At 42.6% G+C, this 18,748-nt stretch overlaps 1 protein-coding gene across 1 annotated transcript in view; it reads left to right on the forward strand.

Moving 5' to 3' along the window:
* Positions 1–6,669, forward strand: part of cdc16 (cell division cycle 16 homolog (S. cerevisiae)) — a 124,538-nt gene extending 117,869 nt beyond the window's left edge. The window contains exons 16-18 of the mRNA XM_069890443.1: positions 108–243; positions 3,739–3,829; positions 6,116–6,669. Coding sequence (XP_069746544.1) covers positions 108–243; positions 3,739–3,829; positions 6,116–6,405 — 517 coding nt within the window. The 3' untranslated portion in view covers positions 6,406–6,669. The remainder of the gene's footprint in view (positions 1–107; positions 244–3,738; positions 3,830–6,115) is intronic.
* The last annotated feature ends 12,079 nt before the right edge of the window (positions 6,670–18,748 follow it).

Raw genomic sequence — 18,748 nt, forward strand, 5'->3', positions numbered from 1 at the left:
TTCCTCCAGACCTTCAGTTTCTGGGTGTTCAGCATGTGATGTAAGTATCAGGCCATTCATAACTCTGAAGATTTTGTCAATTAACAAAACTCTTCCTTTTGCTTTAGGAAGTATGACGAAGCATTAGATTATCACCATCAAGCCCTAGTCCTTATTCCTCAGAATGCATCGACTTATTCTGCTATAGGTTATGTGCTGAGTTTGAAGAGCAACTTCGAGAGTGCCATCAATTATTTTCACACGGTAGGTATTTTTTGATGACTCAAGAGCACTTCAGATATTAAAACACGAGCCAAAAGCAAACAGTGGAGGGACTCAGCAGGTCAGGCAGGGAAATGAACAGTCAACATTTAGGCTCTCAACTCTTTGACGAGACTGCATTTCTCTCCGTGAATGCTGTCTGACCTGCTCAGTTCTCCGGTTCCTCTTTGTTCAAGATTCCACCATCTGTAGTTCTTGTATTTCTACTGTCAAGTGCCACAGTTCATTTTGAAAGTTAGAGATCTGTACTTATATGTTCCTCTTTATGCTGAAGTTTCTTTTTTAAATCCTTCCTTTTGGGGCAATGAACAACTCAATTCTCAACTGTCCAATCACACACTACAGCTTCCGCCAGGCTGATGAGGTCAGCAAATTATCTGTTTGTGAAGTATTCTCAATTGGAAAGCATTCACTCAGCATTCAACTGAGCCACCAGAAAGGTGATCTTGGCATTTTAATATCTAATTGCAACATTCTCAATCTATACTCAATCTGTACGTTTTATATCTGTCACCATGGCATTTGTTCCCATCTTTGCACCTGTTGCTGCGTATCAATGAATAACTTGCTCTCCTTCCCACATTTCCACAGGCACTTATAACCATCGAACATTGTTTGGTTTGATATATTTTGGATGAAACTGTAGGTGGGCTGAGCATTAAATTTGCAGATAGCAGAAAATTGTCAGAAACCTGGAACACTACAGTACAGAACAGCCATTCGGCCAACAATGTTGTGCTAACCCATGTTTTTTAAACCAATTCAATAATGTAAACCTTCCATACCTCACAACCATAATCTCTATTTTTCTTACATCCACATGACTGTCTAAGAGTCTTAAATGTTCCTCCATCTCCAACCCTGGCAATGCATTCCAGGCACATATTACACTGTGTGTGTGTGTTGTGTGTGTGTGTGTGTGTGTGTGTGTGTGTGTGTGTATATATACACACATATATATATATATATATATATATATATAAAACAACTTACTTACCTCTGAGATCTCCCCTCAACTCTCCTCCCCTCTCCTTGGAGTTGTGGATGGTGAGGTAGGTTGTTAAAGGATGATAGATCAGTTGGAAATATAGACAAGGCAAATTAAGTGTGAAGAGCTGGACTTTGGGAGGCCAAATGTAAGGGGAAGGTATACAGTAAATGGCAGACCTTTAAGAACAGTGATGTACAGAGGATCTTGGGGTCCAAGCCCATAGCTCCCTGAAATTGGCAACACAATTAAATAGGGTGGTAAAGAAAGCCTGTGGCATGCTTACCTTCATAGATCGGCATGTGGAGAATAAAAGTCAATTAAAATATTTAAAAGGAAAATAAAAGTCAGGAAGTTGTGTTGCAGCTCTGTAGAACTTTGATTAGGCCTGTGACAGAGTATATAGATATGTTTTTGGGAAATAAATTGGGGTAGGTATTGTTAGTATAGGTCACATACAAACAGTTTAAAACAGATCTTATTTAAAATACTGGAGCTCTGCTAATGCTAGACATGGCAGGGCCTCAGAGCCTTTGCAAAAGCTTTGGAGAGTGTCCAAAGAGACTTCACTAATGAATTGTTGTTTACAAAAAGGCAACAGATGAAAGATTCTGTCTGGAGGGGAACCTGCTGTTCTAAGAGGGTCATGTGGTTTTGCAAGCAGAGAGAGTAAAACAGGCTTTTTCTCTGAGAAAGAGACAGAAATCACTTTTACAGTGTTACAGTCAGCAACAACAGCTGGGACTAGATCAGAACAAGCTGGCAAGCTTGTGGAAAATCCCATTTGGAAGACAGGTTGTGAGTTCTTAGTTCAGCCCGTGTGGTTCATGCAAGAGGAGAGGACTGGCTGTCTAATGTTTCACTTGGAATAAGAGAAACAAGAAGGAACTCTGCAGTGACTTGAAAGAAAAAGGTTATCATCTGGAGAAGATACTGAAGTGGCTGGGTGTCCATCGTACAACAAATCTCTCTCTGAAAACCGACAATAACTTTCCTGAATGGTAACCATTTACCTTTCAAGCACCAAAGCCTGGTGAACTTTATGAATGTTAAATTCTGTGCACAGTATAAGAATTGCCTGCAACCAGTGAACTTGGAGGAATGAGAAGTGAGAATGGATTGTGAATCAAAGAACCTTTCTGAACTTACACACACATTACATGCACATCCACTTAGAATTAGAAGGGGGTTAAGTTAGGTTAGATAAGTCAATAGTGATAAGTTAAAGTGTGATTCTGTTTTCATGTTTAAAGATAATTAAAAGCAACTTTTGTTTGAGTAAACATCTGTTGCTGCTGGGTTTTGGGGTCCTCTGGGCTCGTAACAGCCCACATTTGGAGTATTGTTCCTGCATTGTAGGAAGGATGTGAAGGCTTTGGAGAGGATTCAGAGAGATTTACCAGGATCTATATTTAAGCGTATTCACCATAAGGAGAGATTGGATAAACTTGGAAGGCTTTCTCTGAAGCATCAGAGGCTAAGAGTTAACCTGTTAGAAGTTTGTAAAATTATGGGGGGCATAGATAGGGTAAATGGAGTATTTTTCTCAGGGTGGAAATATTAAATTCTAGAAGGCATATGTTTTAAGGTGAGGAGGGAAAGTTTAAAGAAGATTTAAGAGGCAACTTGTTCACTTTGAAATTGGTAGATGCCAAGAACTCGCTGCGAGGGGAAATGGAGAAAGCAGATAAAGTAGGGGCATTTAGAAAGGTGCATGAACATACAGAAATGAAGGATATAGACATGTACGCAGGCAGATTGTCCTGTTTAGCACAGGTATTGCGGACCAAAGGTCCTGTTCCCACGCTGGACTGTTCAATGATTATTTACTTTCAATGTCATTTGATTGCATGGAAATGATGTAAGCTAGTTTGATTTATTTTTAGAACATACTGATTCTACAAGAGAATCACAGAATGGTAGCCCAAAAGGAAGCCTTTCAGCCATGGAGAGCTCTTTTTCAAATATTCCCTTTGGTTCCACTCCACTGTTCTTTCTCTTCATGTCTGCAGTTATCCTCTGTATCAATCTAACCTCCATCTCCACTGAACCCTGATTTAACTTCCACCTCTGTACCTGATTTGGATTGATGCGCCAATCTGCTCTCTGGGGTTTAAGAAAAAGCAATTCCTTTGCTAATGAACTTAAACAAGAATATCTGCAGATGCTGGGGGTCAATTGCAATACGCAAATGTGCTGGAGAAACTCAGCAGGTCACACGGCATCCATTGGAAGGGAAAGGTGGCCTGGGTCTGAAATGTAAGTTGTCGGGGGTTAAATAAGTCTGCAATACTCCCTTAAGTATTTCTGCACCACCCAGCGTTGAAGAAAAGAATTCATTGCCACTTCAGTAAAGTATCTCAGATAATTTGTCCTCTCAAGCGAGCACCGCCATGTGGAAGGTACTTTGCACATTAATTACTGCAGCTTTAAATGACTTTTTGATTGCCCTGAAGGTGAATGGCTTTTATGTGGCTTTTTCTCTTCAGGCCCTAGGTCTCCGTAGAGATGATACCTTTTCGGTTACAATGCTTGGTCATTGCATCGAGATGTACATTGGGGATGCGGATGCCTATATTGGTGAGCATTGCTGTGCAGGTTTTTAGGATGGAATTGAGGCTTTTGGATATGTGTCAAAGTAGTTCTCTGTTTTGTTGGTCTGTAGTCCCAATCTATGTTGTTAGTCTAAATCCCAATCTTGGTTGGTGAGGATATGGTGGGCTGAAGGACCTGTTTCTGTGCTGTAGAACTATTGGTGTTCAATAGTTATACAACATGGCAGCAGCGCACCATTCGGCACAACTTAAATTTTAAATTTAGACATATAGCTCGGTAACAGGCCCTTTTGGCCCATGAGCCCATGCCACCCAATTACACCCAATTGACCTACACCCTGGCAAGTTTTGGAGGGTGGATGGATCCCACGTGGAAAACCCACGCAGACATGGGGAGAGCGTAAACTCTTTACAGGCAACTTAGGATTCGAACCCTGATCCAAAGTGAATTTATGGAAAGCTCTACTTTAAAGTGTGGAATGAGCCAGAAGGGCATTGTAACAGCTTTGTGCTAACCATGCCACGCATACCAATCAGTGGGCACACTTCTGTACCGAAGCCATTGCCCAGGTTTTATCCTTTGCCATAACCACGATTGGAATTACAGTCACTGTCTCTAAAAGGTTCTTCTGACTTTCTCCATCTGACCAGCTGCATTCCCAGGATAAGATCCAGAAATGTTCCTTCTCGCATTGGTCTATCTACATATAGCATCAAAAAACTCACCGGACACATCTCATAAATTCTGTTCCTCTGAGTCTGTAATCCATTTAAAACCCCCTCAGTGTAATGACCCTATTTTTATAGCATCTTTTTAATATCTGCTTATATCAGTTTTTGTTTTTAACCTCCTGTTGGTAATCTCTGTACAGATCCCCTTGAAAGATATCCTTCCTCAATAGTAAAGTAATGCCATCTAATCTTGTCCTATTTTACTCTCCTCTTTGTCTATTCTATTCCTGGGACACTGTTGCCAATCCTGCCCATCCTTCAACCTTATTGTAGACTCCTGTGTTAGTTAAAACTTTTAGTTCATCTACATCTAGTGATACTCCTTGCATCAAAATAGATGCAATTTAGCTTTGAATTCGCTGAGTAACACTTGCTCGCTTGTTCTGCCCACTGGCCTGACTATTTTTTATTATTCACTGGCTGACTGTAGCTCGCCATCTGAACAAGTATTCCTAAATTTTTTTCCTTGCTGGCTCAGTTTAAGCCTTCCTCAACAACAGCAACAAACCTCCCAGTAAGGATGTTGGTCGTAATCAGGTTAAAGTGTAATGGTCCAATCTTCCCAGGAATCTAATGCCCATCCTCCTACACCATACCTTCAGCCACAAATTAATTTGAGCTAGACCTGTACTCACTAGCTTGAGGCATGAGAAGCAATTCAGGGATGACAACCTTTTGAGGTCCTGCTCATTAATTAGCTTCTTAGCTCCCTGAACTTTTTGAAATGTCATCATACCCACATATATAACCATAAGACATGAAGCCTTTTCGGCCCATTGAGTTTGCTCCACCATTCAAATCATGGCTAATGTATTTTTCCTCTCAACTTCATTCTCCTGCCTTCTCCCCATAATCTTTGATGCCCTTGCTAACCAAGAATCTATCAACCGTTGCTTTAAATCTACCCAATGACTTGGCCTCCACAGCTATCTGGGGCAACAAATTCCAATATTTACCATGCGCTGGTTGAAAATAAAATCTCCTTATCTCTGTTCTAAAGGGATGCCCTTTTATTCTGAAGCTGTATCCTCTGGTCCTGGACTCTTCCACTACTGCAAACATCTTCTGTACATCCACTCTATCTCAGAACATCCTATAACTGCTCCAGCATCCTTGATTCTATTACCAGGGAGGCAACACACCAACCTCTTTAGTGACAACATAAGCACCAGTCTAAAGATCAGGCTTTTATTTCAGAAAATAACTGAATGTGAATGGTCCAAATTAATGATCCACGAACACAGCCATTATACTGATATATTCAAAATCCATCTCCAGCAATGCGCACTCCTTCAATACTATTTTGTCTAGCCTGTTTGATAATGGTGTGGAAGTTGAAACTCCTACCCTGACGTGGTACGAATGAGCCAAACTAACTTCTGTCTGTGATCCTTCAAGAGTGCCCCAGATAACTTGAGATCAGTAGTATAATTGTCAAGCAGTTATTTTCTCTCAGTTTATATTATAGCAGCCTGAAGTTGTCTTTGAACAATGAAATGTTTGCCCTGTTGTGACTGAGCTATCCAATCCATTTTGCCAGGTATTGTCACAAAAAAGAAAAATGTTCTATTTGTTGCAGGGACTGAGATAAAGGAGAAACTGGGGTGCTATGAGCTTGATTTGTCTGCAGTGAAGGCACCCATGATCAAGAAAATGATTTACTGCTCGTGGGAGGAGAGGGAGAGAGAATGCGACCCAGAGTTTCCGAGACCACCGTTGGAAGAGAGTGGCATCATGGCCCTGGAGACCACACCTCAGCAGAACAAAGTAGCAAACACCAGGCCTGCTCCTGAGGATACCCCACTTTTCATGGAAATGAACGAAAGTGACATGATGCTAGAAACCCCCTTGTCTGACCAGAGCAACTGAGTGCCTTGGAGTTTTGGAATGTTTCCTCGCCTGGGAGCAGGCAGGCAGGTCGGTCTGAGCAGTACAATATTAAATCTTGTCCAGTGTGGCGCTGAAGACCCACAGACACTGAGCCACTCCCTGCACCGTTCTTGCAGCAAAGTGATAAAGGGAATGGGTGACTGGCATTTGAATAATCCTCTGGTCACCTGCTAAATAGAAGTCAATCAAGTGATGTCTCTCAATGTTAATCTGTCAGTTCTTTGTATTAAAATCTCAAATAACTTTGGGCTCCATGTTGTTCCATCCTTGACGAGGGTCTGATCTCAGGATATAGTCAATGTCAAATGCAAATTTGTTTTTAGTTGTTCTTGGCTATTTTCATCTGTGTTTCATCGTTACTCTTGGGCTTTCAGGTGTTGCTGGGGCTAGAACAAGCCCTCGTCACATTTCACAACAACAGACAAATATCTGAGCTTTTTTCTTCTGGCCTGACTAATGCTTTTGCTATGCTTTCATTGTGTGTAGATCAAAGTTGATTTTATCTGAAGACTTGTCTGATTTGGTGTTTCTCTAACATCATGTAATACACCATTCATTCCCCAGACCTATTACTGTTATTTCTCCAGGCTCACTGCCTCTGGGTTAGGAAATGATAGGATTTAAGGCGACCATTTGCTCGTGAAACCAAAGTTGTCTCTTCAACTGCTCTCTGCTTTGATCCCAGTTTTATGCCTCCCACTATTATTTAATATTTTATCTTCCTTTAAAACCTTCTCAAAATTATCATAGTAGACAAATGGATTAAAGATTATTTCTGACCTTTTTTCCATAACCGAACAGACTAACTCATTACAAGCACACAGGGTATTTCTCTGGTTCACGAATATCCTCGAAGGAAGAACACTTGAGATTAACCATCATCTTCTCTCTGACCAGTAAGTGGTGAACAGCAAGTCTTGGCCTATTCATTGCTACCCTTTTAGTAGAGACCATTTTGTTAAGTGTTATGAAAAAGTCAAGGGATTGCAAGTCAGAATTGACAAATGAGTAGTTTTAAGGAGAGAGATAGTGAGAAAGAGAGCACTCAAGTTGCATGCTAGAGATTTAGGCAGTCGTCAATGGCACTGCGAAAAGGGAAGGGGATTTTGGAAGGAATGAAAAACCCTTTCATAATATTTCAATCTAAGTAAACTGCTTATGGGGATATTGAGCTTATTTGTTTAGTGGGGATGGCCAGATATCCAAATTATAGAGTAGATGTGGCAGAACCTTTGCATTTTTGAATGTAATTGTTTTAAGAGGACTGACAATATTATGTCCATTTTATGACTATCCAAATGTAAGGTCTTTCACTTTGGACCCAAAAAGAAAAATATATTTTATTCTATATTTCATTACCAGCTTGTTAAAGGTTATTCAGTTCATTGAATCTATGCCAGCTCTCAGTACTCCTATCAAATTTTATTTCCTGTAACCTTTTCTCTGTTGTATGCCTATAGATTCCCTCTGGTTCTCCTGCCACCGCTTTCATGTAAAGATGTACTAACCAGCACCACTTTGGCTTGTGGAGGAGACTGGAGCCCCCAGGGGGAAACTGCCATGATCACAGAGCATGTAAACTTCAAGCAGCATTTTCTAAGAGAAGTGCTTGTAAATGGAGGATCAGAGAGGCTTGAGGTTCTGTGTTCAATATTACAGTTGCAGAGACTGAAGGAATACCAGCATTTACAGGAACTGGAAGGGGATTGATACTCCGATACAGCTAGACAAATCCCTATTAATACACCATAACTACCCTACCATAGAGTACTACAGCAAAGAAACAAGCCTGTCGACCTATCTAGTTGATGGTAAACTATTCATCTGCCTGGTCCCACTGACCACCTGGGCCATAGTCCTCCATACCCCTCCCATCTATGTACCAATCCAAATATCCTCCATTACCTGTGCATCGGCCCTGGCCTCCTTCGCCCCCATGTGCAACAAGGACAGGATTCCCCTCGCCTTCACCTACCACACCCCACCCCCCCCAGCCTCCTCATATCGATTTCTGCCACCAACTACATGATTCCCACCACCAGACACATATTCCTCTCTCCCCTCTCTGCTTTCCACAGGGACTGCTCCCTCCATGGCTCCCACATCCTCTCTCCCCCTTGGCACATACCTTTGTGACTACAGGAGCTGTTTCACTTGTGCTTACACCTCCTTCTCAGCACCATTCAGGGGCCCAAAATAGTCCTTCCGAGTGAAGAATCACTTCACTTGTGAATCTGCAGGGGACATTACTACATCTGGTGCTCCCTTTGTGGTCTCCTGTACATCAGAGAGACTAGACGCCGACTGGGAGATTGTTTTGCACCTCAGCTCTGTCCGCCGCAATATCGTGGATCTCCCGGTAGCCACCCATTCCCTTGCTGACATGTCTGTCCCTGGTCTCATGCTCTGCCAGACTGAGACAACCTGACAATTAGAGGAACAACACCTCCTGTTCCACCTGGGCACGCTCCGACTTGATGGCATTAACATCCACTTCTCCCGTTTCCGTAAGGCATTCCCCCCCCCCCAATCTTTCCCTATGTCTCCTTTCTTCTTGCTCTCTCGTTTTCCTTTTCCTTCTGTCTCCTTTCACAGAGCCAAAAACAACTCACTCGCCTCCCCTAATCAACTCTTGCCTTTCCTCTCTCCTGTCCTCTTGTGTTCAATTAACACCTTCTGTTTGTTGGTCTGTACTCCTCGCCATCCCATCCTTCCTTCTTCCCCAACCTTTTATTACAGGCATCTGTTATTTTTTTGTTGCTTATGCCTTGAAGGACTCAGGCCCGAAACGTCAGTAATCTTCTTTACCTCCTATGGATTCTGCGACACCTGCTGAGGTCCTCCAGCATTTCTGTGTTTTTACTACAATCACAACGTCTGCAGATTTTTCATCTTTTAGTTGCCCACAGCTTGTGTGGGTACCTTGACTGTAAGTAGCCAACACCCTGCAGCCTATGTGGGAACCTTTGGCCGTTGAGCCCCTCACTGGTTTGCTGCCATGGTAAGTGTCCCACTTTCTGGTGCCCTGTGCCGATATGCTGCTCCCTCAAGAGTCTGCAATTCTGCTTAGCACAGGTCCCAAGATTGCAGGATTTAGAAACAAAACACCAGTGGTTCCTTTAACAGGCCATTTAAAGCTTGTACAAAGCCGTCGGCATTAGAACTGGGCGGTTGAACCCTTTGGAACTGGGGTAGTGTCTTCACTCTACTGGGTCACTTTTAATTCTGTCCCTTCTCTTGTTCAAAGCCATTTGTCTTACCATAAAAAAAAGTAGTGGAAACCTTAACTCTCCTTCCCTCTGTAAAGGTGATGTCTGGTTGAGTATTCCCACTCAAAATTTTCAGGATCTGCACAATTTTATTTCAAGCTTCTACTCATCTATAAGTTGTGAAGATGGATTACATGATCGGGCACTGGATTCTTGAGAAATTATACTCCTGGGAATAATGATACCTAAATGTCCTGAAGATCAAAGAGGGAGTGAAGTTAGAGAGAAACCTTTACAAGTAAGGGAGTGTAGGACCTCCACTGGAGAAGATCACCTCAGAAACAGGTACAATGTATATTGCGGAGAAAAGTGTTTTACGAAATAACTTGGTTGAGGCACCAGGGAGTCACTTCAGAAGGAGTTTTTATTTACAAGATATCTTGAAGAACAGTCCCACCAAAATACTGGGGCTGCTCTGCCTGAGCACGGACCAGCTGGTTCAATTTATACAATAGACACATGACACACTGAAGCTCTGAGAGCGTCCTCCATATAAGGAAGAAAACAATTGTCATTGGTTGATTCAAAAAGAAACAATTCAAAGTCTGTGGCGGATTGCAGAGAGTCTACTGTCTTATTCAGCAGCGCACAGCTTAATGTAATAATTAATAGACTGAAAAGTGGCAGCACACAGCTTACTTTTAACTCAGTCACCCACTAAAACTTCCTTTACTAATTTTTTTCTTCTACAATGTATTTTTAAGAATGTGGAATTCATACCTAAGGTACATCGGGGTAAATCTTTAACAATTTCCCCCCCTCTTGTCTCTTCCCCCCTTACCAAGTGCTCACAGCGCCAAGGACCCTCGATAAATGAGGTTATTTGTCCCTTGTTGGGAGCGGGATTTATCCAAGGTGAGGCCAATCTTTTCTTACACTTTCTCTTTTCCTTTTTTCTTGGAGGGGTGGGAGGGTTTTTTTTTTGTTCTTAGTATATTTTTTCTCCCTTTGGTTCGACTTGGACGTTGAATTAGTATTTTTGTAGTGTATTATTTTAATTTTTCTTTAAACAATAGAATCACTTGTTGACTCTTTTCACTTTCTTTAATGTGGATCGATATTTGTGTTGTTAACATTATTGAAAATGATTTTTTTTATTATTCTTCGTTTTGACTATATTTTGATTGAAAATTCTCAAAATAAAATATTCAAGAGAAAAAGGGTTTGTAGGACCAGGGATATGGTGCACATTTTCGTCTTTCAGGAGTGGTGTTAAATAACATTGGTGGGAGCCCATTTATCCTTGGTCAACTTTTGATTACAAATGCCAGATCGATAGATTTTGTTTACCAAAGCTAATAAGGGATTCTTGCAAAGGGTGTGGTGCTCTAAGAGGACTTGAAGCTAAGGATAATGCATGGTCATTCAAAATCTGCTGGAAAAGAACTGATCCATGCAGAGAAAATGACTGAATAAAACAATTGATGTTGACAGGGTTTTTCTAAAAGATATTAAGCAATTATTTGTGTTCAACAAATATGTGGAGTTGGACATGTTTCTCTTCAGCTTTCCTGCTGCCATTTTCCTAAAGTTTGAAGACTGGATTTCTACGATGAGGTAAGGGGTGGGGGGGGGGGGGGAATGGGTGGTTACAGCTCTTAAGAGGTAATACACCTTAGATCCTGGCTTCTAAGGGAAAAGATCAGCACTTTGAATATAGTTATCCAAGATGGCAAATGGGTTGGGGACGGAGTCTCGCATCGTTCTTTCGCCAGCTATGGTTTAGCACCTTTGGCAATTCTTCATCTTAAAAGACTTGCATTCTGTAGTGCACCAGGACATCCGGGAACAGGCTGCAGCCAACTGAGATAAACAAGAAGGCCTGCAGATGCTGGAAAACTGAAGCTGCATCCAAACCACCCGAGCAACTCAGCAGGGAAGGCGACTTGCAGTCAACATTTGGGCCAAAAGATCCCTTCATCAGGACTGGGGGAAAAAAGAGGGTAGAAGCCAGAATAAAAGGATGGGGATGTGGTGGGGAGAGTGGGAGGGGTACAAATTGAATTGCATTTAAAGCATTGTCATTGTTCTGGAGAAGCAGGTGGCCCTTTTGCTGAGAGCTCCCATGTCCAGCAATGGGGCAATGACCAATGTTTTGACTTTAGTGGTGTGTAATGAGGGATAAACATTGAACAGGAGAGCAAAGAGAACATCTGGACTTCAGTCAAACCAAGGAATCATTGTCATTCAGCTGACCACAAGCAAGCCCTCACTCTTGATGGTCCCTTTGACAGTGCAGTTCTGTACAGGAAAGTCAGAATCAGAATTTATTACCATGAGCAAGTCACAAAATTCGTCATTTTGCGGGAACATCACAGTGCAAACATTCATATAAACCACTTTCCAAAAATAAATTTAAAACTTGTGCACAAAATTATTGCCTTTGGTTCGTTGATCATTCAGAAATCTGATGGCAGAAGCTGTCCTTGTGCCTCTGAGTGTTCATCTTCAAGCTCCTGTACCTTTTTCCCGAGCAGAGTGAAGAGGGCATGGCCTGGATGGTGGGGGTCCTTGAGGATAGAGTCTGCTTTCTTAAGACACCACCTCTTGTAGATGTTCTCTATGGAGTGAAGTCTGTCACAGGCTGAATTAACAAACCTCTGGAGTTTTTTTTCTTGTCCTGAGCATTGGCACCTCTGTACCAGACAGTAATGCCACCAGCCAGAATGCTCTCCATGGTCGTCCTGTAGAAAATTTTGAGACTCTTCAGCAACATACCAAATCTCCTCAGACACTTCACAAAATATAGCCGCTGATGAGCCTTCTTCATGATTGCATTGACGTGGAGGCTTCAGGACAGATCTTCGGAGTTGTTGACACCCAGGGATTTGAAGTTCTTGAGCCTCTCCACTACTGAACCCTGAGTGAGAACTGAGTTAGTTTCCCCCGACTTCCTCCTGAAATCCACAAACATTAAGGAGATTAGTTTTGCTAACATTGAGTGCACGTTTGATGGCATATCTCCCTCCTGTATGCTTCCACATTGCCATTTGTGATTCTCCACGCATCCTCTGGGTGCACCTGTGTTGGTAATCAATGAGGAGGAGATGTTGTTTCCAATTCATACCAACTGTGGTTTTTGGATGAGGAAGTCAAGGACTCAGCTGTAGAGGTCCAGAGTTTGGAATTTGTTGACCAACACTGAGAGATTAATGGATGAAGAGCAATTGTATGTATGAAAGGCTGTTTTTGAGGTATCCAGAGCTGAGTGGTGAGCCAGTGATATTGTGTCTGCTGTGGAGCAATTACGATGATAGGTGAATTGCAGTGGGCCCAGGCCTTTGCTTAGGTATGTGTTAATTCTAGTCATGACCAACCTCTCAAAGCATTTCTTCACACTAAGTGTTAGTATGACTGGGCCATCACCAGGATGAATGATGCCCTTTTGAAGTAGGTGGGAACCTCTGACTCCAGGGCTTTGTGAGGGTTCCAGAATCAGCCTCAGAGACATATCACAGGGTCCTCAGCCTTTCCAGTGAATCTAGTAGGCACTGTTGGGTTCTCCTTCTCAAAGTGGGCATAGAAGGTGTTCAGCTCATCGGATAATGAAGCATCGGAAACATCTATGGTGTTCACCCTCACTTTGTAGGCTGTAATAGCCTAGACTCCCTGCCATAGCTGGTGTGTATCTGTCTCTGTCTCTTTCTTCCTCTGGAATTGCCACTTTGTTTCAGAGATAGCCTTCCTGAAGAGATCTGGATCCCTGGCCTTAAACACCTTTGATCTCACTCTCAGCAGGTTACCAATCCCTTGATTCATCCAAGGCTTCTGGTTGGGGAACTCTCATGAGATCTCCGTGCTCAGGTCTCTAGAATGGGGATTGAACTGACCACCTCACATCCAGACAACAGGTCCCTGACCCATGTCCCTGATTGCTCTGCCAGGTCCATGGAGGATGGGGAGAGGAACATCGACATGTCTGGAAGTTCATTTGCTTGAAATCAAAGATCTACACGTCCCAGCTCTGTTCTCGCTGCTGCCAGCAGGAAAGAGGTGCAGGTGCCACAAGACTCACACCACCAGGTTCAGGAACAGCTGCTCCCCCTCCACAACAAACACAACCATGGACTTATTTAAGGACTCTTACTTTTGCACTTTATTGATTTTTTTTCTCTGTATTGCACAGTCAATTTTTTTTGTACCACCAATGAGTGTTATTTCTGCCTCACCCACAGGAAAAATCTCAGGTTTTATGAAAGATCATGTATGTACTCTGACAATAAAACTGAAATTCCATGGACACGGTAGAGTGGGGTGGGGTGGGAGCTGGAATGCAAAAATTGGTCCCACTGGCTCCTTGGAGCTGTCAGGCCCATTATGCAGATGAGCACATTATGTATAGACCAATCCTGGCTATTGTGGACCAACTGTGCTATCTTGAATAGTGTCCTTCCCCAGCATTGCCCATGGGTAAATTGCCCCTGCAAGATTCTCACCCAGCTGAACCAAGTTGACCTCGATACATGTGCATACATCAATGGAATGAAGTGGTCAGTAAATGGTTCAGGTCGGGACCCTTTATACAGTCTAAAAGTATGAAAGGGAGATGCCAAGAATACCAACAGGGGGAAGGCAAGAGAAGATAGGAAAAAGGTGGGAAAGGTGAAGAGACAGGCGAGAGGTGGGGAGTGGGGGGTGGACAGGAGATTGGGGGGGGGGGGAAAGTGAGTAAAGGAGCAGAAACAGCGGAATTAGATTTGGTGGGGGTCACCAAAAACTGAAACATTCGATTTTAATGAAGAAGTCTGAAACTCCTGGACCTCTGGGTTCAAGAATAGTTTTTCTCCCACAGCTTATCAGGCCCTTGAACATCCCTTTACTACCTAACCCCCAACCATAAACTACTCCAGGAAAGCACCTAATATGCACTATTGAAACATCACTTTTTTTTCTTACACTAAATCCATAAATCTTCGTCCGCGAAGCCAAGCCAAAGAAAATGTAACTGAATATTTATTTAACTATCCTTTGTTTATACCTCTCTCTGCACTGAGGTGGGGGTGGGGTTGTCATTTAATTTATGTTTTTGTTATTGATGTAATCTACATACATGTTTGAGTGAAGGAACTAAGAGATGTGTATCTCTGCCTTATGACTCATCATAATTTGTATAAATTCCCGCTTTCTTGTGGCAAGGTCTTCCAGAAACTGAATTTGCAGTTTGTGAGCAAGTGTGTAAACTGCAGCTGCAAGTGCACCCAAAGTGGAGAAGAAAAAGCTTTGACCACGGCTGAAAACAGCCGCAGAACCTCCTTTAAAAGAACAAGTTCAAGATTTCCTTTGATTCTCCTGTAATAAATCGTAAAAATGTGATATACTTGATGTGAGAAACAGAAGTACCTTCACTGATTTCGCTCGAGACAAAAATTGAGAACAAAGAACATTTATTGTACAACAGTGCAGAGTTGGGTGCTTCCCCTTACCATGGGAATACATACACATACTGGGGCTCACCCAACTTTTATACAGTTCATTTCATTGTAGAGATACCACCCCCCCCCCCCCCCACCCTTAGCATTCTTCCGCTCCTGGATTGGTTTGGCGTTTGGTAATTCTGTCTGCCTACGTGCAGTTTCTGTAAACCTGAAAGACCATGGGGGTATCCTGTCTGGGTCCCATCATGTCATTGTCCTTATTCATGAATCTGCCTTTGTCCTTATTCACACCTCTCAACCCCCAGGACTTACTAAAATATATGCTATATGCAGAACCTGCTAATTCTTTCTATCACTATAAGACCTTTCTTCTGTTGTACTTGTGTAACCCTTCATCACACTCTTATCGGAATTCATCCCTATTCAGCACTTACTTAACTTCCTCTAGTCTAGTCTATTATTCCTTATTTTATTCATACTAACTTTACTTCCTATAATCTATTATCTCACACAATCCCCACTTTTTCTTTAGCTACGCTTAGTAAATTCTCAACTGGAAACTTGGTCTTTTTCCCAGCGAGTCAGTAAACGAACTGTAATCTCAGCATCTACCGAAGGAGTTCGGGAAACATACATCCTTTGGGTTGTAGTGATCTGACGAAGGGACCGTTGAATTAAACACTGCACACAAGTCATTAGGCAGGGAAGTATCATGATGGCTAAAGTAATGAGTCCAACTGCTATAAGGACTGTGTGTATCCACCTCCAGTCACCAGTAAAAAGTTCAACCGCCTGACCATTGTGACTGTTGTCATCAATCGATCTTCCACAAACGCTGCCCTCAGCAGCTAAAAAGTAATCGAGAGCCAGGCGGTTTTGAGAAGCTGTAGCTCATATCTGTCGTTGTTCTTCAGCCAATAAATCCAAGGCCATTGCTGTCTGGTGATAATCTTCAAAACTGCCTGGAGTCTGGTTAAACGGTTTAAATGCCAAACAGCTGTGGTATTCTGGAGCAGCTTGAGCCGTTTACAACTCGAATCGCCCTTATAGTGATTTCCTTTAGCCTTGCTTTTAGCCTTCCGAATGTATCCGTGACCCAAAGGATGATTTACAAAATGCCAAGTTGGGGGGGAGTGTTTATTGTTACCTAACCTGTAAGTAGCAGCTTGTCTGCGAGCATTAGCATATACACCCCCTTCATCCCAACTCCAGGTATAGCCCTGACTAATGTTCTGCCTATCATTTTCCCACCTTCTCCTTTGTACCATATTTTTAACACTCATCTCTTTAATATCTGTAGAGGCCAGGATGCCAACCCAATCCACTCCCCTAGGGCAGTTCTGTTTCCCTGGCCCATGTTGGGATCCTAAATTAAACCATACTAAATAAAATACCCCACTATGAATACACTCTATACCTGTGCCTTGTGTGCATTCTAAAGGTAAACCTGTCCATTCCTCAAAGTAATTATCACCTCTGCTGCCCCTATTCCAGGAGGTCTTAATACATTGTGTACAATTGGGTGGTTTCCCAAAAATTGGGAACCAGCAGAAAAACAACACAGCAAATAATAAAAATAACATTGCAACACTTTTTCCCAGCGTAGCCTATCTTTCAGACCAGAAGGATGCGAGATTGCACGCCAGGTGGAGGGTGTATTATCAACGTCTCTAGTTCGTGATTTAGCTTGTTTAATGCATTGTATGTGAGTCCACCCCTTTTCTTTTGTTCGCACTACAGTGTCTGTAATCAGAAGTACACAATAAGGGCCGTCCCATATCGGTTTAGTTTATGGTCTTGCCACGCTTTTACATATACCCAATCACCAGGTTTAACAGAATGAATAGGATAGTCCAGGGGTGGGTATTGAGCTAATAAACCCTTCTGTCATAAGTCATACAGAGAAGTAGAAAGTCCCTGTAAATATTTAGATATGTACTGGTCATTAGCCTCAGGGATAGGGGTATCAGTGTGGAATCCCATATAAGGAAGACCAAACATCATTTCATATGGTGAGACAGCAAGGTCCTTACGAGGAGCTGTGCGAGTCCTAATTAAAGCTAAGGGTAAGCATTTAATCCAGGAGAGGCCAGTCTCCTCATGTAGTCGAGTGAGTTGATTTTTCAGGGTCTGATTCATCCGTTCAACACGCCCTGAACTCTGGGGGTGCCATGGGGTATGTAACTGCCAATCTATTCCCAGGATTTTACACACATCCTGGAGTAGAGAGGTAAAATGTGTACCTCGATCCGAGTCAATGGTTTGAATAATGCCATAACACGGAATAACAGATTCTAGTAATATTCGGATAACAGTGCTAGCACGATCATTAGGGGTCGGGAAAGCCTCAACCCATCGAGTAAAATGATACACCATCACCAGGAGGTATTTATAAACCCCTATCTTAGGTAATTCCATGAAGTCAATCTGTAGTCGTTGAAACAGGCGTACGGCTATATCGCGACCGCCAGGCATTACCTGGCGCATTACTTTCTTATTCACTCGCTGACAGATTTGGCACCCCCGAGTACTTTGCTTGGCTATGGTGTATATTCCTGAGCAATTAAAGGACTGTACAAAAGCATCAACAAGTGCCTGTGTTGAGAAGTCACGTGATGGAGTAGTGGCCGGTCGGGGATCTCCAGCCCTCTCCGGAAAAGTTTTAAAAAAAACAGAGAAAACACAAAGGCACAAACACGAAAATTAAAATAAAGTGAAAGTAAAGGTGGGAAGAAAATGGCAACGAAGAAAGAAAAGTTAAAAGCAACAGGAAGAAGAGAAGAAGAAAAAACATCGGAAGAAGAAGGTGAAGGCCTTACCTGTCCGAGGAGGCCCACTGTGGAGAGAGAAGCCCACTCCCTCAGGTCAGTCGAAGTCCCGAGCTCGGGACTACAAAAATGGCTTGCGGAGCCAAGCAAAAGTGCGCAGATGTGCAAGACAAAAAAAACACTGACGGGAGGGGGGACCAGCTGAGGAGTCGATCTCCACAGCTGAGAATGATAGCCACAACACAACAACAAGAGGAGAACATAGAAAATAACGAGAACAAGAAAGAAGAGATTAAAAAGAAATCAAAGAAACAACAGATGACCAACCCAGAGGAAGAAGAAGAGGAAGAACACAGAGAAATGGAAGAAGAAGGGAAGGGCAAGACAATGGATATATTTTTTTTAAATAATATATGTGTTAGAAATAGAAGTACCTTAACAGAAATTGCTCGAGACAAAAATTGAGAACAAAGAACATTTATTATACAACAATGCAAAGTTGGGTGCTTCCCCTTACCCTGGGAATACACACACACACTGGGGCTCACCCAACTTTTATACAGTTTATTTCAGTATAGAAGTACCCTCCCCCTTACGTTCTTCTGCCTCCTGGATGGGTTTGGCATTAGGCAATCCTACCTGACTACGTGCAATTTCTGTGAACTTGGAGGATCGGGTGGGGGGGGGGGGTATCCTGTCGGTGTCTCATCATGTCATTACCCTCATTGTCCTTATTCACAACCTTGCCCTTGTCCCCATTCACACCTTTCCGACTCTCATATGGAGAGTTCGCTAATCCTGTCTAGATTTACTAATTTAATATGCATAACTTGATAAATCTGTGTAAGGCTTACTAATTATATATGTAGAACTTGGTACTTCTGTCTAGGGCTAGGAGACCCTTATCTCA

Source organism: Narcine bancroftii, chromosome 7 (assembly GCF_036971445.1).
Source record: "Narcine bancroftii isolate sNarBan1 chromosome 7, sNarBan1.hap1, whole genome shotgun sequence".
Lineage (NCBI taxonomy): Eukaryota > Metazoa > Chordata > Chondrichthyes > Torpediniformes > Narcinidae > Narcine > Narcine bancroftii.